Raw genomic sequence first — 24,734 nt, 5'->3', positions numbered from 1 at the left:
GACTGGCATATAGTGGACCTAATCTCAAGGCAAGCATCAGTTGAGTTTAATCTAGAGTTAACATCTCCTGAGTGTATACTAATCTAAAGGTTAGCATACTCTGAGCCACCATTGCTCCTGAGATAAACATGGAAAGTATGAACCAGAACAACACCTCCACCATAAACATCAACATTGATAGCACCTGCAGCAGTGTTAAATGTAACTGTGTATTTGTTACATGCAGCAAAGTCATAAAAACTTTTTGTTCAGATAACTGGAAAATTGGCCATATTTACTCTGCCAGTGGGTTGTATAGGACCATAAAGAGCAGAAATAACTTGAGGGCTTTCAACTCTGTCATGAAAGAAAAGTGTGTATGACCTTCCCTGCAGTTAGCATTAATGATACTGCAACAGTAGCATTATCATAATAACTATTTGTGGCAAGAAAAACAACCATAACTCTGCCAATTACTGCAGCAGCAGCAGATTTCCCTTTAGCTTTGTACATGTGCTCTCCTCTTAAAAAGAACAGGCACACATACAGAGATACATACATATGTGGACTTGTGTCTAGCCAAATCAGTGGGCTTGAAGAAGAGAACAATGAAGATCAGTTGTCTCAAACCTCAAGACATGAATTGATGGTATGCTAGAGGTGAGATACCAAAGATCAGTTAACCAACTTCTTTCAACAGCAAGTCCAATGGCAATGACAAATACAGAAGCAACTACAACTACAACAGCATTTGAAATAACAAAAACTTCCTCAGTTCACTATTGTTCAGGATTACAACACTTTGATGCACTTCATTAAATGTAACAGCAAAATATACCAAAGTGAAAACCACACCAGATTTTAAATGAGAATTGTAAAAGTTGTATAAATGTATATGGTGTAGACACACATCTATTGAATGGTCCTATGCAAAAATAATAGACACACATCTATTGAATGATTTCAGGTTATTCACTTTAAATCTAATTGTCAGTGAAATCAGGATGTCAGGGGCCTATAAACTTATTCTTTTCCTGAATTATATGGGATCATATTGAAGTGGGTGGTCTGGAGCTGTAGATAAGGATGATCTTTGTATACTCAGCTAGTAAGTCAGTATCCTTGCATGAGAACAACAATAAAGGCAATGCCTTCAAACCAATGACTATTTATACTCCAGATAATCACACATCATTCAAGCTTCCGAAAACATTTCTAGAAATACTCATTAATTGGTGCTATTAAGCAAATAGAATGACATGGTTGAGGCATGCTGAGATTGGTCAGAGATTGGGATGCTTCAGAAACATGCTCATTATCTTTCAATTGACTATCCCCTACCAACCTTGTGCACCAATGGACTTGGACAAAGCACTTGGAGATAAAATTTTAATTAGATCAGCAGAACAGAGTAACATAGTGTGTTTGCTCTTTTGAAAGTTGGCTATAAACATCACAGGTTTGTGATCTGCACTGGAAATTTAGTTAAGACATACTGACTAGGATCCATATAGGGCCCAAAGGAAATTGCATATTGTCTCCTTTTGTCATTTGCTTTCTTTTCTCATTCTTTCTCATAGAGCAGCCATATTGTATTTTGAGTCTGAAAGATTGCCCTATAGTACATAGCATGCTATACAAGCTCACCTACTTATAGTACTTTTGTAAGCATGAAGGTTAAAGTAACTCAATTTTAAATCCTGCTTATATTACATGATGTCCCTTGTCGGATGGAGTAATTTTTTGTTTCCCTTACCAATTAATGGAACAATACAGTATGTATGTATATAGAGAGAAGGACAGAGAGAGAGAGATAGCAATATATAACATATATACAGTTGTAAATTTTATATATATATCATCATCATCATTTAACATCCGTTTTCCATGTTGGCATGGATTGGATGGTTTGGCTGAAAACTGGTAAGCTGGGGAGCTACACTAAGTTCCAGTCTGATTTGGCATGGCTTCTACAGCTGGATGCCCATCTTAATACCCACCGCTCCAAGAGTGTGGTGGGTGCTTTTTACATTCTACCAGCATGGGTGCTAATTAAGTAACACCAGCATAAGTCACAACTATGATCTCACTTGGCTTTACAGGTCTTCTCAAACATGGTACATCACCAAAGGTCTTGGTCATTTGTCACAGCTTCCATGAGGCCCACTGTTTGAATAGTGCTTTTTGCATGCCACCAGCACAGGTGCCAGTTATGTGACACTGGCATCAGCAATGGCTATGACTTCACTTGGCTTGATGGGTCATGATATACACCTGGTAGTTTGTTGGTAAAGCATATTCCCTGGCTTAGTGTTTGTTCAGTATGTAATTAATGAGAGAGATTAAAATCACCTGAAGTGACACATCTACACTGAGGGACACACCTAAAGCAGTTGTATAGTATCCCACCCATGAAGGATCAATGATGGGTCAAAACGATTGTAGTGATCAATAAAGATTCTTTTATCTTCCATCTTCATTTCTCATTAATTATATGTATATATGTATGTATATATACATGTATATGTATTTATGTATATATAGCATACACTTGCGTCAGAAATTAATTAGCACTTCTCAAATTTCTACATTAAATAGGTTAAATCAACCTATGAGCTGTTCAAAATGTCTTACGCGATGAGAAAACTTAGTATGGTGTGATTTCGGTCCTTGGGAGGCGCTACCTATATCTATTAAACAAAGGAAGATTTGTCTGCATCCGCACTCCAAGTTGTTGTTGCACTGCTATGTCAACATCATAAGGCTGTAGACTCTCAAACTGCTCTGCAAACAAAGTTACGTCATCGTTCTGCGCAACAGTGAACTCGCAACAAAGCAATAGTTCGAGATATGGCCACTAGGTGACAGCACATACCTTGAGTGAAGAGCAAATCAAGGGTGCTAATTAATTTCTGACAGTAGTGTACATATATATGCTTGTGTTTGTGTGTTTTTTTCTCTGTGTGCCCTTGTCTTAACAGTATGCGATGAGTGTAAATGACTTTCACATAGAAACAATGTTGTTAGTTTTTTGTCTTCCATGAAAAACGTTTCTGCTATTGGGAAATATTATCTTGTTTGGAAATAGGGGAGGGTTGATGGCAGGAAGGACATCAAACTGTGGAAAATGTTTCAGTAAATTTCTTTTGACCCATGCCAGCATCAAAAAATGGACATTAAATGTATGGGTAGATGTGCAAAGCAGTGATGGAACTTTAGATAAGTTCAGATATTTGGGGAATGTATTTAGATCTTTAAAGGCTTTTCACTGTAGTTTTGCAGAGAGAATTGCACTTAAGACAAAAAGATGTTAGAACACTATAACCAGCTTAGCACTCTCTATGGACTCATTAGATGTATTTCTTGCACTTTAGTTCCCTTCAGTACCAGATACAAAGTGTGGCAACTCTTGGCTAACTTCAAAACTTTACTTCCTTTATGAAAAATCAGTAAATTTTATTTACTTATTACACACATTGACCCTGAGGTAAATCTGGGATTCAAACCCCTTTTTATTTATAGCAAGAATTTTTTTTCTCCATGGAAAACTGCAGTGAAAAGCCTTTACAGGCTCAAACACGTCCTGAACATATGTAAACTAATCTTATGTTTGATTATATATATATCATCATCATTATCATCGACATTTAGCATCCATTGTCCATGCTGGCATGGGTTGGGTGGTTTGATTGGGCTGGCACACTGAAAGACTGCACCAGGCTCCAGTCATATATAAATATATATATATTTATATATGTGTGTGTACACACACACATATATTAGCATTGGTGTGTTAACCAATTCAGATTACATATGTATGTATGACAAAAGAGTTAAACAGTGAAATGTGGTAAAAATGGCTTCTTTGAAGATAACGATTTATCCTTATCATACAGTCAGTTATTTAAAGAATATAATTTATGGAATATTACTTGGATATTTGCCAGAGAATTGTATAAATTCTGTTGTGTTTTTTCTTCTTTTTTTTTTGGTATCACGACTTCAAATAGTAAATTGTGGATTCTTCTGTTAACGTTGCCCATGTCTCATTTTGAATGCTAAACAAAAGGAAATAGAATATTTTGAATAAAAGAAGCAAATGAGTACTCTGTAAAAACATATAAGAAACAAATGAATATTCTGTCATAATATTCAGGATAGCAGAATTATGGAAATTAATATCAACGGAGTTTCTGCAATTTATTTTCATTTTTGTTTTCATTGTTGCTTTGTTTGTTATCCAGACAATATTAGTGGTTCTATCAAACAAAGCATTTTACAGTGTCTGTTCTACTTTTATATGTTCTGTGTTCAAATCTCAACAAAGGTAAATATTACGGTGTCAATCTATATATATAAAGCTGAAGTTGCCAGTGTATGGCAAGTTTGGTAGCCTTCAACTAATACCATCTCCTCCGAGACCCTGTGGCACAAGTTGACCAAAATTGACAGTATGATAGAAGAAGGCTTGCTCTTCCTTCCGTAGATGAAAAAATTCAAATCGAACCATGTTAACACCAAAACTTATTTACATCAAACAGGTGCTTTTTTTCTATGAAAATATTGTATTTTTTACGATTTTTTGACTGCTGTTTCGCCATTTTTCAGTGTATTTCAACCAGAAAAATGTTCACTTAAAGAGAATAACAAGCTACATAATGCAAAATTTCTACTTTTCAAAAATTCCAATTCTAAAGGGTCAAAACAAACCCGAGCAATGACGGGCGATACTGCTAGTAATAATATTACCAGGCATACACTTGGAATCGATTCCATTGACTCACTCTTCCACCAATACTTTCTAATATAAGCCTTGTGCACATGTTTGAAATAATTATTTGGATAACTTGGCCTTTCATCCTTTCAAGTTCAATAAAATAGCATATCAGTCAAGTGCTGGAGGGTCAATGTACTACACTTGCTGCCATCCTTCAAAATTGCTGGCCTTGTGGCTCAATCAGAATTTATTATCATCATCATATGTATATTCATGTGCTGTAGATCCACATGCATGTATCTACATGTATATGTGACTGCATATTATATATGTATATTCATGTTTGTGCCTTGTGTGTGTGTGTGTGTGTATTATTAGTGTGCTTGGCTCCTCATTGCAGAAAACTACTCAATAGCTTAATAATAACAAAAATTTCCCCCATTAATTGTGATATTTATAACTTTTCAATGCTACTTAAATGGTATAATATGCAACTATTATGTGTTTTTAGTGTTTTCGTATTTTTTTGTTTTTATGCCAATCTGTCATTTGTTGAGGAATGTCATGTTTAAAACTATTTTTGGTTGAGATATGTCAAGTTTATTGAGGCAATATGACTTCGAGAAAATACCCATTCTATTCTCTAGTAGCTGTAGTAGATATTTAACATTATTACTGGAATCTAAGGCAGCGAGCTGGTAGAATCATTAGCACGCCAGGCAAAATGCTTAGCAGTCTGTCTTTACATTCTGAGTTCAAACTCCACCGAGGTCGACTTCGCTTTTCATCCTTTCAGAGTCGATAACTTAAGTGCGAGTTGCATACTGGGGTCAATCTAATTGACTGGCCCTCTCCCCAAAAATTTCGGGCCTTGTGCCTAGAGTAGAAAAGAATTCTTAAGGCAGTGAGCTGGCAGAAATGTTAGCACGCTGGGTGAAATGCTTAGCGGTATTTCGTCTGTCTTTATGTTCTGAGTTCAAATTCCACTAAGGTCAACTTTGCTTTACATCCTTTCGGGGTCAATAAATTAAGTACCAGTTGCATACTAATCGACTGGCAACCTCCCCAAAAATTTCAGGCCTTGTACCTAGAGTAGAAAAGATTATTACTGGAATCTTTTTTTTTTTTCGTTTTTTTCAATTCTTGTTTTAGTCATCGAATTACAGCCATACTGGAGTACTGCCGTGAAAGGTTTAGTCAAACAAATCACTCACTCCCCATCCTTGTTTTTTTTTTTTAAGTCTCTTTTTGCTGAACTGGTAAGTTATGGGGATGTAAAGAAACCAACACCAGTTTCAAGCAGGGGCAAATGCAAAAACACACACACACACATGTATGATGGGCTCCTCTCAGTTTCTGCTTACCAAATCTCCTCACAAGGTTTTGGTGAGCCTGAGACTATGGTAGAAGCTACCTACTCAAGTTACCATGCAGTGGAATTCAACACCAAACCCATGTGGTTAGGAAGCGAACTTCTTGCCTACAAATACAATAACCATAAAATTTAACTTCCCAGTGAAGGGGTCAAGAATTAAACCTAACAGATGTTGTTCAGAAATATGAAAACTGAGACAGTATTAAACCTTTAGCATTCAAATTTGTTTGTCAAATGTATTGCCTATTTATTCAAATTGTTTTAAGTTAATCACACATTATTTTGTAGCTTCAAGATTTCAATGATGTATTTGTATATACTTAGAATGACATTGTAGGGTAGGTTCAAGAGGTTGGATTAGGTCAATTTTAACATAAAATATCAGAATATTTTGGCTAGATATGGCCAGATTAAACGTTAAAGGGTTAAACCTGTGTATGAATAGTGTAAAATGGATGGAGGAGAATCTGGAGTTTGTTATTTATACCTGATTGGAATATTATTTAATTGGTTTTTACATTTTACCTCAGGTAATTTCCTCTTTTCTTTTTTTATTATTATTAGTAATTTTAAAGAGGCACAAGTACAGTTATGTGTTTGACCAGTTTACTCCCCAACTACATGGTTTCAAGTTCAGTCTATCTACCTGCATGGCATCTTGAGCAAATGCCTTCTGCTATAGCTTCAGACTGACTGAAACAGTGTTGCTGGATTTGGTACAAGGAGATTGAAAGAATCACCTTCATATGTGTGTGTGTTTATATACATGTGTTCAGGTGTGTGGGTGTGGGTGGGTCTCTCTCTCTCTCTCTCTCTGTTTTGAAACTATATGATGATTGTAAACGAGTGTCACTGTCATTCAATCAGTATTATTCATTTCCAATCTTTTGTGAAAACATGTCAAACCAGGGAAATAGATGAAGGTTTGCAACAGAAAGCATCCTGCCATAGAAAATCTGCCTCAACAAATTCCATCCAACCCATGCTAGCATGGAAAAGTGGGCATGAAAATTATGAAGATGAAATGAATAAAGGAGCAGAGGGAAGAATATAGATATTTTAGTTTTGTATTTGCTTGCAATTTTTCCTTGTGTTTTTGCTACACCATCCTGCTGAACACAGGACATAAGCTGTACCTCTATGCAGAAGATGCTGCACTGTTTGTGACAATGAATTCAGTAGAAGAAAGCAATGTTTCAGCAGCTAATTTAGGGATAACACCAGGATGAAAGCCTAGACAGATGTTAAGAAATTTGAATTGAGCCATTAAAATATAAATCAATAGTTCTGTTAAAGAAAAGAAACTCATCAAACCTTGCGCTATATTTTGGGAATTGCCAGCTACCTATCAATAAACAACTTGAGCTCCTAAGCATCACCATTGTTAGCAGACTGGTATTGGCAACTTTACAGGGGCTCGTAGCACCATGAAAAATGGCAAGCAAGCTGTACTGGGAGGGAAGAGCCATCATTTACAAAACCCACATCCAAAATATTCTGAAGTACTCCTGTCTCCTGAACAAATTACCTCACAAAGCATGATCAACCAACTCATTGTAGTCTACATACTTGCTCTTATGGGGATTGCCATTAATGGAAATAATGCTGTGAAAAATACCATCATTGGTTTACAACACATTGAACAGTTGATTGTCTAATAGTTCTCTACAAACTTCCCTTAAGCCACAGCCTGTTAGTAATACTATCACCATAGTATAGAAAATACCTTTTATAAAGACTAATATCTATATAATGATTTCAAATTTTGGCCCAGGGCTAGCAATTTTAGGAGAGGGGTTATGTCAATTACATTGGCCCCAGTGCTCAACTGGTACTTATTTTGTCAACCCTGGTAGAGTGAAGGGCAAAGTCAGCCTTGGCTGAACTCAGAATGTAAAGATAGATGAAATGCTGCTAAGCATTTTGCCCCAAGTGTTAATGATTTTGTCAGTTCACCTCCTACCAATACTTGTGTGTTGCTTTCCAATACCTGAATCCAAGACTTACACTCTAGCAAGTAGCTTTTTGCACTTTTCTGTCAGAAACTGGAACAAACTACCTGAGACATCTCAGTCATTGAAAATGTGTTACCAAAAGTTGAATACACAAACACTACTTATCACATTCGTCATCAGAAAAGTAATTACACAGTGATTGGTGTGTTAGAAACTTACAACCAACGACGCTATTGTTCATAAATACATGAAATAGAAAACAAAAACAAAACTAAAAAACATGATGTTTTAATTATGAGTATTTGATTAATTAGTCATTTATTGTATCTATGAATTAGTTAAGCACATGGGAGACAGCCTGTGAGAATATTTCAAACTTTAATGAAGAGAAAATAAATTTCAAAACTATAAACAAGCATTGAAATTCTCATCTGTTAATAAGGCTAATTACCACAAATGAAAACATATTAACACACTTGTTTCTGTAAGAATTAAATTCCAGACAAATATTGTCGTGCATTTGTATCTAATGAGGCAAAACAAAAAGAAGAGCCAGATTAATCAACACTAATATTTTGTATTACTTCTAAAACTGTCTCTACAATTTTCTCTCCAAGCTTCTAGAAATTAAAGAGAAACTATTAAATAAATGTTTTTTTAGCTTCTTTTGTATTTGTTTCTTGAAGCTGAAATTTTAGCATTGATTGTTTTTTAAATACCTATTTCTTTGATTATGTTCAAGAGTTCTTCAACATGATTTCTCTCACTCTCTCTCTGTCTCTCTCTCTCTCTCTCTCTGTCTCTCTCTCTCTCTCTGTCTCTCTCTCTCTCTCTTCTATATATATATATAATATATATATATATATATATATATATATATATATATATATTCTCTTTTACTCTTTTATTTGTTTCAGTCATTTGACTATGGCCATGCTGGAGCACCGCCTTTAGTCGAGCAAATCGACCACAGGACTTATTCTTTGTAAGCCTAGTACTTATTCTATCGGTCTCTTTTGCCGAACCGCTAAATTACGGGGACGTAAACACACCAGCATCGGTTGCCAACCGATGTTGGGGTGACAAACACAGACACACAAACATACATACATATATATATATATATATATATAAATATACATATATATATATATATATATATATATATACATATATATGACAGGCTTCTTTCAGTTTCCGTCTACCAAATCCACTCACAAGGCTTTGGTCGGCCCGAGGCTATAGTAGAAGACACTTGCCCAATGTGCCACACAGTGGGACTGAACCCGGAACCATGTGGTTGGTAAGCAAGCTACTTACCACACATCCACTCCTACGCCTACTTACCACACAGCCACTCCTACGCCTATATGTACATATATATATACATATATATATGTACATATATATATATATATATATATATATATATATATATATATATATATATATATATATTTCTTTACTACCCACAAGGGGCTAAACACAGAGAGGACAAACAAAGACAGACAAATGGATTAAGTCAATTATATCGACCCAGTGCGTAACTGGTACTTATTTAATCAGCCCTGAAAGGATGAAAGGCAAAGTTGACCTCGGCGGAACTTGAACTCAGAACGTGGTGGCAGACGCAATACTGCTAAGCATTTCGCCTGGTGTGCTAACGTTTCTGCCAGCTCATATATATATACATATATGTATATATATGTGTATATATATATATATATATATATTATATATATATATAGACAACCAGAAGACGACCAATATGGAGAAGAAGGATCTGGAAGCTTAAAGATCCTGCAAATGGACAGAGATTTAGAGACATATTACGTGAAGCCTCTGACGAAGTAGAAGGGGATAGAGCATCACAGGGGGTAGACAGCTGGACGTTTCTAAGGGACAACCTGCTGAGAGCCACTGACCAGATCTGTGGCTGGTGCAAAGTCCCCTCTCGACCTAGAATAACTTGGTGGTGGAACAATATTGTAGACAGGGCTATTAGAGAAAAGAGACAGGCTTGGAAGGTCTGGAAAAATGGGGGTAGCAGGGAATTGTATCAGACTGCCAAAAGAGAAGCTAGGAGACAGGTTTATTTAGCCAGAGGGGAAGCAGATAAGAAAAAATTTGCCAATGTTCTGCGCCGTGAGGACCAAAGACTGGAGGTGTTTCGCGTTTCAAGACAGTGTGAGAGAGAATCGTGATGTGGTAGGAGAGAAGTGTGTTCGCATGGAAGATGGTTCACTTGCGCTAAATGAGGATGCAAAGAGAGAGGTTTGGAGATGCCACTATGAAAGGTTGCTGAATAAAGAAAATGAATGGGATAAAGAGAGTCTGCCGAATGTTGACCTAACAGAGGGACCAGCTATCCGAGTTGATAGTTCCGTGGTAGCTAAGGCAATTAGAAGCATGAAGACAAGAAAAGCCCCAGGCCCATCAGGAATCACTGCAGAGATGCTCAAAATGTCTGGTAGTGTCGGCTATAGCCTAGTCACCCGTATAGTTAATCAGGTGATACACAAAGGAGTCATACCCAATGACTGGTGTAGCAGCATAATAGTCAACTGCTACAAAGGTAAAGGTGACGCCCTAGATACAAATAACTACAGAGGTATCAAGCTGTTGGATCAGTGATGAAGGTTACGGAGAGGGTCATAGCCCAACTAATTAGAGAGAGAGTTAGTTTAGATGAGATGCAGTTTGGGTTTGTGCCAGGGAAAAGTACTACTGATGCTATATTCCTGGTAAGGCAGCTGCAGGAGAAATACCTAGCCAAAGATAAGCCCCTGTACCTGGCTTTTGTTGACATGGAGAAAGCCTTCGACAGGGTCCCTCGATCCCTTATCTGGTGGTCAATGAGGAAACTAGGGATAGATGAATGGTTAGTGAGAGCTGTGCGGGCCATGTATAGGGACGCTGCTAGTAGGGTGAGGGTTGGAAACGAGTACAGTGAAGAATTCCGGGTAGAGGTAGGGGTCCACCAAGGCTCAGTACTCAGCCCCCTCCTATTTATCATAGTCCTCCAGGCAATAACGGAGGAATTCAAGACAGGATGCCCTTGGGAGCTCCTCTATGCTGATGACCTTGCTCTAATTGCTGAGTCGCTATCAGAACTGGAGGAGAAGTTTCAGGTGTGGAAACAAGGATTAGAATCGAAGGGCCTCAGAGTCAATCTAGCTAAAACCAAAGTCGTAATCAGTAGGAAGGTAGACAAATCACAAACGCCTTCAGGTAGATGGTCCTGCTCGATCTGTAGAAAAGGTGTAGGTAGAAACTCTATAAGATGCACCAAGTGTAAGCTATGGACACATAAGAGGTGCAGCAATGTCAACGGAAGGCTAACTAGGAAGACAGTTTTTGTATGTGGCTGATGCTCAGGAACAATAAACACTGAAAATGCTCTGAGACCAACTTCAGTCACTTTCCAGGGAGAAAAACTAGAAATAGTTGATAGTTTCCGTTACCTAGATGACCAAGTCAGCAGCGGGGGCGGGTGTGCTGAAAGTGTAACTGCTAGAGTAAGAATAGCTTGGGCAAAGTTCAGAGAGCTCTTACCTCTGCTGGTGACAAAAGGCCTCTCGCACAGAGTGAAAGGCAGACTGTATGATGCGTGTGTACGAACAGCCATGCTACATGGCAGTGAAACATGGGCCATGACTGCTGAGGATATGCGTAAGCTCGCAAGAAATGAAGCCAGTATGCTCCGATGGATGTGTAATGTCAGTGTTCATAATCGACAGAGTGTAAATACCTTGAGAGAAAAGCTGGACCTAAGAAGCATCAGTTGTGGTGTGCAAGAGAGACGTTTGCGCTGGTATGGTCATGTGGCGAGAATGGATGAAGATAGTTGTGTGAAAAAGTGCCACACCCTAGCGGTTGAGGGAACCTGTGGAAGAGGCAGACCCAGGAAAACCTGGGACGAGGTGGTGAAGCACGACCTTCGAACTTTAGGTCTCACTGAGGAAATGACTAGAGACCGAGTCCTCTGGAAATGTGCTGTGCGCGAGAAGACCCGGCAGGACAAGTGAGTCCATAACCCGTGGCCTTCTACATGGGATGGAGCCAGCCTACGTATGCATACCTTCCCTTCTTGGGACACAAAACTCTACTTGTGAAGACCTGTTGGGGCAAGTGAGGATCAGAATCGAAATCGATCAATGGAAATTGCAGATGTGTTACCAGTGCCGGTGGCATGTTGAAACTCTACTTGTGAAGACCCCTTGAGGCAAGTGAGGATGAGAATGGAAATCGATCAATGGAAATTGCAGATGTGTTACCAGTGCCGGTGCCATGTAAGAGAACCTTCCGTTTCGCGACCGTTGCCAGCACCGCCCCGTTTCGTGTCCGTTGCCAGCCTCGCCTGGCCCTCGTGCCGCTGGCACATAAAAAGCACCATCCGTTCGTGGCCGTTTGCCAGCTCTGTCTGGCACCTGTGCAGGTGGCACGTAAAAAGCACCCACTACACTCACGGAGTGGTTGGCGTTAGGAAGGGCATCCAGCCGTAGAAACGCTGCCAGATTTGACTGGGCCTGATGAAGCCTTCTGGCTTCACAGACCCCAGTAGAACCGTCCAACCCATGCTAGCATGGAAAACGGACGCTAAACGACGATAATGATGATGATGATATATATATATATATATATATTGACCTCGTTTTGAGGAATGATTAGTCAGATAAACAATTTACTGATCCTTCTCTTCCTGAAGCTCCTCCAACATTTACTAATTTAGAGTCCGGGTACTGAAAATCTGCTGCAGTAAATAAGACACTTAACTTTCTAACAGCCAGCTGCTACTTACAGCCAAATTAGTGATCCATTGGCTAAGTTTAATTCTGGTCAAACATATAACACCTTTGAAACTATAGATAAATACTAGCCTAGCGGACTGTGAAAGTCTGTGAAAAGACATTTATGAGTTACTTATCTAATTATGTTGCTTCATACTTCAGTTGAAATGACTGAACACTGCAGTTTAAATAAATTACTTTTTAACCGATATTAGTTCTCTTCATGTTTCTTTTGTTTATTTTGAGATGCTTTTGCCAAAGTTACTTCAGCTTCTATTTACTGGCATTATCTTAAATTCATTCCTCCCACTTCTTTCTTTCCAACCAAACTACCAGATGTCCTTGTACATTACTGGCCATAATGGTCATCCATTCTTCCTTGGTTGCATCCTTCTTTTCCATTTGGACCTAAATTGTTTGATTATGTTGTCTTCCCATCACCTCAGGCATCTTTCAAATAGTCTCTTCTAATCTTTTGAATATCACTCAACAACTGCAAAACTCTACCTGTTGTCTGTAGCCTGTGCTTTTGGTATTCTATAATCACATTATTCACTCCACTCCAATCTCAAATTATCATATTTTGGCTATATTCGACAATGATATTCCTAGCATGGATTTTTCCATAGCTATTTGTGCTGTGACCAGTTACTGTTTTTCCTTCTTTGTAGTAGCAGACAACAGGTAGAGTTTAACAGGTGTTGAGTGATATTGAAAAGATTAGAAGAGACTACTTGAAAGATGCCTGAGGCGATGTGAAAACAACATAATCAAACAATTTAGGTCCAAATGGAAAAGAAGGATGCAACCAAGGAAGAATGGATGCTCATTATGGCCAGTAATGTACAAAGACATCTGGTAGTTTGGTTGGAAAGAAAGAAGTGGGAAGAATGAATTTAAGAAGATAATGCATGTAGGAGTGCAAGTATTTAAATGAATAAATACAATTTCATCACTCTGTTATTTACTTTTATCTCAGTAGTTAAATTCTTTCTCCCAGATTCCACACATTTCCACACATTTCTCTAAAGTACTGTTTTCTTTTCTTTTTTTTCTTCAGAAGTACAACTCTTCTTACAAATACTATGGGGGTGCGGAAAGGTTTCTGACTTTAAGGGTATTGCAAAAGGTCTTGCTGGAAGCCCAAACTTCTGAGTTCTTTTACAAAGCTCAGCAAAACTGAAGGACCACTCCAATGAGTGTGTGAATCTGAGAGGGGAATATGTTGAATAAAATCATAATTAACTGGTCCTCCTGTATTTTCTTTTATCCAAAGCCAGGAACTTTTCAGCACCCTTTCATTTATTTTCTTCCAAATACCTCATTTTCTCCCAACTACCATTTATTTCTACCAAGTACCATACATTTTGTCAAGCATTGTAATTCCTTCCAAACACCACTCTTTATACTCAACTTCTGTTGATTTTCTTAGATTAGACAACCTCAGCCTACTTACTTTCATTCCAATTCCATTCCTCCAATTTTGCATTGTAAATTTTATGATGTCTCTTATATGTTATAACTTAGCCATAGTAGTACGACTACTCCTAAGTTACCAAAAATTCTGATGCCAGTCTGATTGAATTTGCTTATCAAATTCAACTGTTAAACCACTCCTTTTCATTGTTGCACACATTTTGTGTGTGTGTGTGTGTGTGTGTGTGTGCATGTGTGCTGTCAATCAATCAATCAATTGTCCCAGAAATTTATTTCATCATTTGTTAGTTCAATATTATTAGATTGGCAAAATGGATAGAATGGTAGCCACAATGCATTTTAGCTGCTCATTACAATCTTAGTTCATATCTTTCCTCTTGGGATCAATACATTAAGCACCAGTTAACTACTGGGGTCAATATGATCAACTATTATTATTCTTTCTCATAATGTCTAGGTTTATATCTGGCTTAGAAATTAATAGTATTCAAGTACAACCAATGTGCACCACTTATGCACAAATATATTTTATTACTTTTTTAATAGTGACTTTGCTGCAATGCAACAAATGAACACCACTTATACACAAATATATTTTATTCTATAATAGTGATTGTTGAAGTGCAACAAATGTGCACTACTTATGCATAAATGTATTATATCACTACTATAATAGTAACTTTTTGCCAATATTCTTCACTGGAACTACATCCCTACCGCTGAGAAATTTGTGTATTACTATTTTCCATTCTGTAATCTGAAAAGAGATTCTGTTTGTAATCTTTTTAAACTTTCTCCAGTCGTGGTATATAAATATCTAAATATAAAGCAGTTAGTGTTTACTTGTATTAAGAGGAGAAATTTAGAACTTGTATATGACACAAGGAATGGCATATGAACTAACAGCTGTGAATAAATGAGGTAGGAGATGACAGAATTTTCTAAAGGTTACGTGCAAGCTAATGTAAAAATGAAAACATTCAGACATTACAAGGGTCAGCTGAAAAGTTCATAGGCTGACCAAGGTGCTCTCATGGAATATGATCAAATTAGGTTTACTTTTCAATATAGTCCCCCGCTTACAGTCCACATATTTCTGCCATCAGTATTGCAGTGCTTGCATCCCATTGGTGAAGAAACTTTCATCCTGTTGGTCAAAAAGTCATCAGCAACAGATATGATGTCATCGCCACTGTGATACTTATTCCCAGCCAAATGTTTATTCATGTTGGGGAACAGATGGTAGTCAGATGAGGCCTAATCAGGAGAATAGGGAGGCTGATCAACCAGTTCAAAGCCACAGTCACACACTGCAGCCATTGAAAGCAAGGACTTGTGTGCTTGGAGCAGGTGAGGAGGGGTGTTTCTACTGCATGGAATATTTCTTTGTCTCTGTGGGTTAGTGAAAGATCAAGAAAAGATCAAGGCTGGATCTCTCTCAAACAATGTCAGATTTTCCTATGATGTGATCAGCCTGGTGTGCTTTTGATCAGATATCAGAAGTGGCACCCAGTGAGCAGAAACCTTCATCATTGTGCAGAATATTCTCAACTCTCTCGCAGGATATGCTAACATTGGCTATTTCATTTATAGTCAATCACCTGTCATCCATCACCATGTAGTGAACATGATCAATGTTTTCTTCGGAGGCAACAGTTGCTGGATGTCCAAACCATGGACCATCTTCAAGACTCTCTTCATCTCCTAAATTCAGCTACCCATGTTTGCACTGCTGATAAAGCTGGAACATCATCACCTAATGTAGCCACTATGTCAACATGAATGTCATTGGGAGCTAAACCCCTTTTTTTCTGTAGGTACTTGATAATACCACAATTCCAGATTTTGTTGATTTTCAAGAGAAGTCACTACTAGTTACTTTCAAAGTCTTCTTTGAACAATCAGATGTCAGTTTACCTAGAAAGAAACAATGTAGCTAATAATAATAAGAGTTGAAATTAATGCATGCAGGAGTTCACAGCTCTAGCATCACTTCTCCATAGCCAGCCTATGAACTTTTCAGCCCACCCTCAGATGCATAATGATAATGTCTGAAACCAATTTTAAAATGGGGACTTTGTTTTATTTTTCGCAAAAAGAAGTTAACATTTTTTTTTTCCTTAGAGGCAATCCTACTATGCAAGCAAATTGTGTGATGGCACTCTCTGGTGTGGTTTGTGCAGTAAACAAGTTCAGATCTGGGCAAGATTCATCATCACTTGGAGAAGAGGAATCTGGTTCTGCTCACATGAAACACAAGCAATGGTTCATGCTAGTCACTGACACCTTACTCTCTTTATGGAATGTCAAATATAAAACCAGTGGAAATAATTTACTAGGACTTTGCCAGCAGGTATAACTCTTAATTACATTTTTATTTATACTCATTTCTGTTTGACAATAACCTTTAACCCTGTTGTTACCATATTTCTGTTGAAATAACCTGCTTTTGTTTCATCTGACGAATATAACAAAATAACTTCATTGTTATGTAGCTAATGTTTAGAACATAAATTTACAAGAAATTTTAATTTTAATTCAGGTCACTATAACACTTTAGCATTTAAACCCACTAATATCTGGCCAAAATATTCTATTTGTTTTATGTTCAAACCAGCCAGACATAGAACCCTTTTGTTACCATATTTCTGTTGAAATAACCTGATTTTATTTCACCTGACATATTTATCAAAATAACCTTGTTGTTACTAAGCAGGTGTTTGGAAAGAAAATTTACAAGAAATTTTAATACAAGATTTTAATTTAGGTCACTTTAACACTTTAGCATTTAAACCTACTGGCCAAAATATTCTATTTGTTTTATGTTCAAACCAGCCAGACTCATTAATATCCTATAATGTCAATTTAAGAAGAAATCATCACATAATCAAAATTTCAAAGCTATGAGATAATGCATTATTGAAAACAATGTTAATGAGTAAGCATTACAGTTGACTGACTAATCTGCATGCTAAAAGTATCATAGAACCAGAGGTAATCTCAGGTGGGTTGATATCAAAATTGTACTTCTATTGCAAAATAATGGTGACCTACTAGAAAGCTTAATTTTTCAATGCAGTTTCACTTTTCAGTTAAACAAAGCTTCCTTTTTGGTTGTGATGGTTACATAGTTCATTCACAATGTCTCTATCAACCGAAATTTTATCAAGTGACAACAGTACATTAGTTATTCATATATTTGTTGCATGTTTCAGAATTGCTGTAAAAAAAAGTAGAATGCACACAACACATTGCTAACTTCCTATGAGGTGTCTTTCATTAATTCTGATTGCTATCTCGATTAATTGCCCTTGATTTGTCACACAAGAGGCATACTTGAAAGTTTTGATAGAAATGACATTAAGTGAAATGATATAAAGTATTTTGATTGCTAATTAATATGAGGGCTTCATATCTGTTACAGCTGAGAAATATTTGCATATGACAATTCCTTTAATTGATTGGAAATAGCTACCAGATCTCTTGAGAGCATTTACATCCACTTGAAAAAAATAAAGGGAAAATAAACCACATCAGAGAATTATTTCTAAGGAAATTCTGCAGATTATGGGAAAATGTCTTTGCTTCAATACATTCGCTAATAATTAAATATTTAAGGTTTTGGAAAACTAGAATTAATTTTGCTCTGCTTTTACTGGTTTCTGCTAGAGGCTGTAACCATTGTAGGGCACTACCATTAGTATGACTGCTAGTTATTTCAACTCACTTCCGTGACTCTATCTCTGGATTTGGTTCTGGTGAAGTACTGAGCTGGACAAAACTGCCCTTTATGTTTCTTCATCTGGTATCTGCTCTGTGAATGCATCCACATCTACACCTTGTAGATTTCTGAAGTTTTGGGGGTAAGAAGCATTTAAAAAGCTGTAGACCCATAAACCTTAAGCTTTTACAGTATTAGGTGCTTACTCTAGGTGAAGAGGATTGGTCTTTGGTATTATGCAGTGGTGTCCATTTTGGAGGTTAGTGTAGCTTTCAGTCTCAAAGTTACATGCTAGACCTTCTAGAATTTCCCCTATCACTGACCATCTTTCACATCTATCTAGGAAGAAGAACTTCAGTACTTATAGCCTCTCCTTGTAGCTTATCTAATGTACCAAGGCAATCTTCTTAATGTTGTGGTGTTGGATTGATTCAAGCTCTGCTGTTAGTTTGAACATTATGTGGTGACCATAACTGGGAGCATTAATCCAGGCAACTGAGAGTAAATGTTCTCCATAGGATCATCAAGATTTCCTTTTTACTTCTGGATGATCTCAGAATTCAACCAGCTTTATAAATAGCACACATTACTTTATATGCCAAACAAACTCTACGTGGCTGCTCCACCTGCTAGAAATAGAAGTTAAATCTCACTCAAGTTGCACTCTACCATCTTCAAAATAGGACACATTGGATAGAGTAATCCTCAATATACTGCCTGAAAATGAAACAAATGTTTTTTAAAATAGGATAGTCATGGTTGAAATGCTTTTCATCATACATCTACCTTATCATGACAGATGTACAAGGAGAATTCACTGAACTAAAGAAGATCATGTAAGGGATTAGAAAGTGCATTTGTTCTGCTTGTTTTAACTGAAGCACAGCTGTCACTTGATAAAGTACAACAACAAATGGCTTTACTTGCCTTAATATATCCCAGAGAAGTATGAGTCACCTGGGTATGACTTTAAACTGCATTCACCAGTGGTTTGGATGTTGCAGGGTTTTGAGGAGTGTGGAACAACCTCTTAGTAACTGTTGTTCTCAGCTCTACTCTGACTGAGAGTAGCACCTTTCAGGGTCCCAGAGTATGTTGAAATCATGGAATGCAACATGGTGGATGTAAACTATTTCAGCAAATGAATATAATTGAATTAATGGTGGGTGTTACTAAATGCAAATTGGTGAATGCAATTGTCTTCCCAATAGCAACATATGGATGTGAGACCTGGACACTAAAGAAAGCTGACCAGAAGAGAATTAATGCATTCGAGCTTTGGTGTTGGAGAAGACTTTTACGGATCCCATGGACAGCGAGGCTCACCAATGGAGAAGTTCTTAACCAGATCAAGCTGAAACTGTCACTAGAAGCTAGGATCACCAAGCATAGATTGACATATTTTGGTCATATTATGTAGAGAAAATCCCTGGAGAAGGACATCATGCTCGGAATGGTCAGTGGTAAGAGAGGAAGAGGCCGACCAAGAACCCGCTGGCTTGACACCATCAAGAGTGACACAGGAGTGGACATAACCAATCTGAAAGAAGCGACCCAGGATAGAACTGGCTAGAGGACACTGATCCATCGAGTAACCGAGAGTCGACTTCGACTCAGCGGATAGATAGATAGTTACTAAATGCTGAGTGGATACACAGACATTAAAGTGTCAATGACCAGGATCATCTAGTTCAATTAGCAAACTACTGTAATCACCTGTAGTTGTGGCATGTGCAGCTGATTGTATTTCAGCTTGTGAAAGACCACTGTGACTAAAACACAAGCCGGATATTCATGCAGTATGACTCAATTGGAACATCTGAGTGAAAGAGTTATGTTGGTCTATGCAAGTCAGCTAACCAGATGATGAGTATGGGTGTCCCATTTCACAACTGAGTATTGTGGGAAAGAAAAGAAACTCTCATAATACATTGAAGTATGGGTTTAGAAAGATCCATGTTGAAGTTATGCTAGCATGAAAAATGTACACAAATAAATATAAAAAAATTACTTCAGCATTGTTAGAGTATCAGAAAAAATATTTTGTATTTTTCTGGTTATTTATATTCTGAGTTCAAATCTTGGTGAGGTCAACTTTAGTTTTCATCTTTTCAAAGTTGATAAAATGAAGTACTGGTGTCTATGATATCTATTATATTCTTCCACTAACAATTGTTGGCCTTCTCTTGAAATAAGAACTAATGAAAGTTTATAAGCTGCTAGAATTGTTAGAGCATTGAAAAAAATTTTGCATTACTTGTTCAAACCTCACCAATCAACCTTTGCTTCTCATCCTTGTGCAGTTGATAAAATAAAGTGCCTGTAAAATGGTGGCATCATCAGAGGGTCATTTCGAAATTGCTTGCCTTGTCTCTGAATCAGAAACAATGAAAGGCAATACGATAGTAAAATTGTTAGACCATCAGCAAAATGCTTTGCGGTATTTTGCCCAATTCTTTTGAATTTGAGACTAATTCCAGCTTTGTTTTTCACCTCTTTAGGTGTTGATAAAAGCACTAAGGCTGATAGAAATGGTTAGCCCCTTCACCTCAGAATTGTTGCTCTTGGGCCTAAATCCTCATTATCATTGCTGTTGTTATTGTTGTTTGAATGCTTCATGATATATATATAAAGTGATTTGATCAGTGAGATAATTACTTTTAGATATGGGAAAATTACCAACTTAGATTATTGTTAATTCATTTTTGGAAAATCTTCGAACATATTTTTGCATCAAAATAAAATTTTTACCAAAAAAAATGTCATCGCTGTAATTTAAACATAGTTCCTTTGTTTGATTGGTTTTCAGCGCAGTCAAACTGACCGGGCTCCAGCAAGTATGCTATGCCAGGCTTCTGCCTGTCTGGCACTTCCAAGATTAGTGAGCAGCCAACTCTCTCCAGAGACATGTGGCAGATTGTTTGAAGTCCTGTCTATGATGACGTTATCACTACCTGGAAAAAGCAACCAACCAGAATCTCCAGTCCTTATATTCCACAATGGATTAGCTCTTGGCATTTTGATATCTAGGCTTTTTGAAGAGCATTTTGTTGAAGTCTGTGGACCCAAAGTAAGTTTGTTGACTTCCTTTGTCTTTCATGTTCTTTTTTCTTTTCTTTTTTCCTTATTGACTTTAATAACTGATTAGTTAAGTTACCATTTCTTTTTATGCCATTCATTTTCAATGTTACATCATAATTGCTTGTGCTCTATTTTCCAGAGATAGACTATTAATGGGTTTAAATAAGCTGCAATCATATTTAGATTGTTATGGATTCAAATTTTAATTTTACAGATTTGTAACTGGTTTTTAGCTGTTTTGATCAAGCAGACTTCTAATCAAAGACATACTATTCATGTCATACTATCCTTTATCAGACAGTATATTTAAAATTGTATTAACCGATATGTCTTTCCTTCTCTTTAAAGACATTGCTGTGTTATTAGAATGAAATTTGGCTGCTCTTTCTGACAAGTCAAATTACCACAAAGAAGCTTCTTCATTGAAAGCATGGCTAAGTGGTTAGGAAGCTTACTTGTTGGCCTCAAAACTCTGAATTCATTTCAGCTTTTAGACTCAGTGTGGCCCAACTCTTATATGTGAAATCAATTAAAAAGAAACTGTATTGAAGCCTGTTAGATGGCTTATACCTTTCATTCAAAGGCCAAACTTTGTCAGCAGCCTGTTGTGTTGTGTCCTAAATAAAGATACATTTAACAATTCCTGGTCTGTATATGTTATCTTACAAACATATCTCTCTTCTACTTCTTGGTTGACTGGATAATAGTAGGAAAAGCACCTGCTTTTGGAAACACTTTCTCCAACTGTATGCAAGTTACCCATATTGTTAAAATCATTTCAATTTAGATGGGATGAATGACAAAAATGCAAAACAATGAAAGAGAAAAATGATGATGATGATGAAGAGGAGGAGGAAGAGGGGGGAGGAAGAGGAGGGGGGTCTAAGGTCTCCATTAGCAGCATGTTGAATGCCTACTGGCTAACAGTCTCATAAAGCATCTTGTTAAAGTTAGTGTTTCTTCCTATGTGCAGGATTACAAACAGGAAACATTGTTGTGACAGGAGGAAATGATTTATATATTCTCTTTACACATGCACACTCACTCATGCCCATGTGTAAGCACCATCACTCCCCCACTCATGCAAACATCTCACACACACAAATGCCCACACATGCACACACACACACACACAAATTCCCACACATGCACTAACACACTCTTGCCAATCCATATACACACATGCATACATGCACAGAAATTAATTTTTCTCTTTCTTTCACTTCACTGTCTATATTTGTTCAGTCAATTTCGAGATCATGTTAGAGATGAAATTGCTGGCATGGCTATGTGGTTTAGAAATTTGCTTCCTAACCACATGATTTCAGATTCAGTCCCACTGTGTGGCACCATGGGAAAATCCTTTCCACTATAACTCCAAGGTGATCAGTCTTGTGATTGAATTTGGAAGATGGAAACTGGAAGAAAGTGGCCTGTCATGTATATGAAGGTGTGCCAAAAAGTTTCTGACTTTAGTTAAAAGAAAATGCAGGTGGATTAGGTAATTGTGATTCATTTCAGCTTATTCCCCTCTCAGATGCACACACTTATTGCAATGATCCTTCAGTTTTTCTAAGACCTGTAAAAGAACTTGAAAGTTTGAGCCTCCAACCAGCCCTTTCATGATACCCTGAAAGCCAGAAACTTTTCAGCTCCCCCTTGTAAATATGTGTGTGAGATAAAAAGAGAGAGAGATTGCATTTTTGCTTACAGTCCACTGCAGAAGTATGCTGGGGTTTCTCGACTTGTCATGGCATGTTGAGTGATCATTTTAAATGAAAATACTCATTTCATTGTCATTTTTTCAAGTTTCTACATGAACATGTCTAGGCTGTTTGCTGTTCAGTGGCCTGGGAGATTATTTCCTTACTTGGAAATACGAAGGGGTGCTGCAAAGTTCCTGGCTTTAAGGATATCACGAAAAAGCCCAGTTGGAGGCCCAACCTTCCAAGTTCTTTTACAGGGCTTAGAAAAACTGAAGGACCACTGCAATAAATGTGTGAATGTGAGAGAGGAATATGGTGAATAAAATTATGATTAACTGATCCTACCCAAAGCCAGAAATTCTTCAGTACCCCTTCGTAGGTGGGTGCTGCATCAGAAAGGGCATCCAGTCATAAAATAGGAAGCAAACTCTGCTTCAACATACTCTCAACTGACCCATGGAAGTATGAAAAACTAAAGCACTGAAACATTTACAAAGCCCAATATACCCACCATGACTACCCATCTGATAAGGGTACACCAGGCATATGCATTACAACCATATGTGTGTGTGATTTGGTGATCTCATGTCAAGATAAATGGACAGCACATGACCTTTCAGGTGGAGCCCAGTTAGAATTTTCTTCAGGTCAAATAGCCAATGCCACTCAAAAGTTCCCTGGAGATGAGTTGTTTAAGGATGATGAACAAAATACCCATGTTTCTAGAGGTGAATTTTCCAAATCGAAAAGAATCCCTCTCAACACATGGCTATGATGCTCCCCTACTTCTGCTCATGATCAGAATGAACGTACTGTCAGCCACTAAAGGACAAGCTCAACTGGTTATGGTCAAGCAACTGACTAACAAATCTGTGGTATTGAGGAGAATATTAGTGTAGCCCATTATTATTGCATCAGGGTGTTTATTATCATTATTATTATTATTATTATTATTATTATTATTATTATTATTATTATTATTATTATTATTTTTATTATTATTAAGGCAGCAAGCTGGCAGAATCATTAGCATGCTGGGCAATATGCTTAGCAGCATTTCATCTGTCCCTATATTCTACCTTCAAATTCTGCTGAGCTCGACTTTGCCTTTCATCCTTTCAGGGTTGAGAAATTAACTACCAGTGAAACACTGAGGTCAATGTAATCGACTAGTCCCCTACCCCCAAAATTTCAGACCGTATGCCTTCAGTAGAAAGAATTATTAATATTATTATTATTAAGATGGTGAGCCAGTTAAATCGGTAGCATGCCAGGCAGAATGCTTAGTGGCATTTTGTCCGTCTCCACATTCTGAGTTCAATCAGGTATCACCAAGGTTAACTTTGCCTTTCATTCTTTCAGAATCAATAAAATAAATACCAGCTGAGATCAATTTAATCAACTCATCTCCTCCCGCAAAACTGCTGCTCTTGCGGAAAAATTTCAAACCATTATTTTTATTATTATTAAGTGAGAGAGCAGTGCATGCCATCAAAGTGACACTGGGTTAAAATATACAAAGCCCAGTATACCCATCATGACTACCTGTCTGATTAGGCACATGCATCACAACCATATGTGCGCAACATGGTGATCTCATATCAAGATAAACAGCACATGACCTTGCAGGTGGGGCCCAGTTAGAATTTTCTTCTGGCCGAGTAACCCATCCCACTCAAAAGGTCCCTGAATAAGGGTTGTTTAAGGATGTTGAATGAAACACCCATGTTTCCAGGGGTGAATTATTCAATCAGGGATGCACATATCGTCAGCCACTAAGGGACATGCTCAACTGGTTACGGTCAAACAACTGACAAGCAAATCTGTGGTATTGAGCAGAATATTTGCTGTAGTCTATCTTTTATACCAAGACAAATCAATATACATGATAACACTTCTAATCAGTTAAGATCAGAAGCCACGAGAGCCACAGCCTGGTACTGCATCAGGGCATTTATTATTATTATTATTAT

The 24,734-nt window shown here is 37.4% G+C and overlaps 1 protein-coding gene across 1 annotated transcript in view; it reads left to right on the top strand.

Moving 5' to 3' along the window:
• The window catches only part of LOC115210881 (focadhesin), a 321,641-nt gene that overhangs the window by 211,471 nt on the left and 85,436 nt on the right, over positions 1-24,734 (top strand). Inside the window, exons 23-24 of the mRNA XM_029779651.2 lie at positions 16,378-16,606; positions 20,784-21,044. Coding sequence (XP_029635511.1) covers positions 16,378-16,606; positions 20,784-21,044 — 490 coding nt within the window. The remainder of the gene's footprint in view (positions 1-16,377; positions 16,607-20,783; positions 21,045-24,734) is intronic.

Source organism: Octopus sinensis, linkage group LG4, assembly GCF_006345805.1.
Source record: "Octopus sinensis linkage group LG4, ASM634580v1, whole genome shotgun sequence".
Taxonomy (NCBI): Eukaryota; Metazoa; Mollusca; class Cephalopoda; order Octopoda; family Octopodidae; genus Octopus; species Octopus sinensis.
Note: the sequence above shows the minus strand (reverse complement) of the source record. Positions and strands in the feature narration are given on the sequence as shown.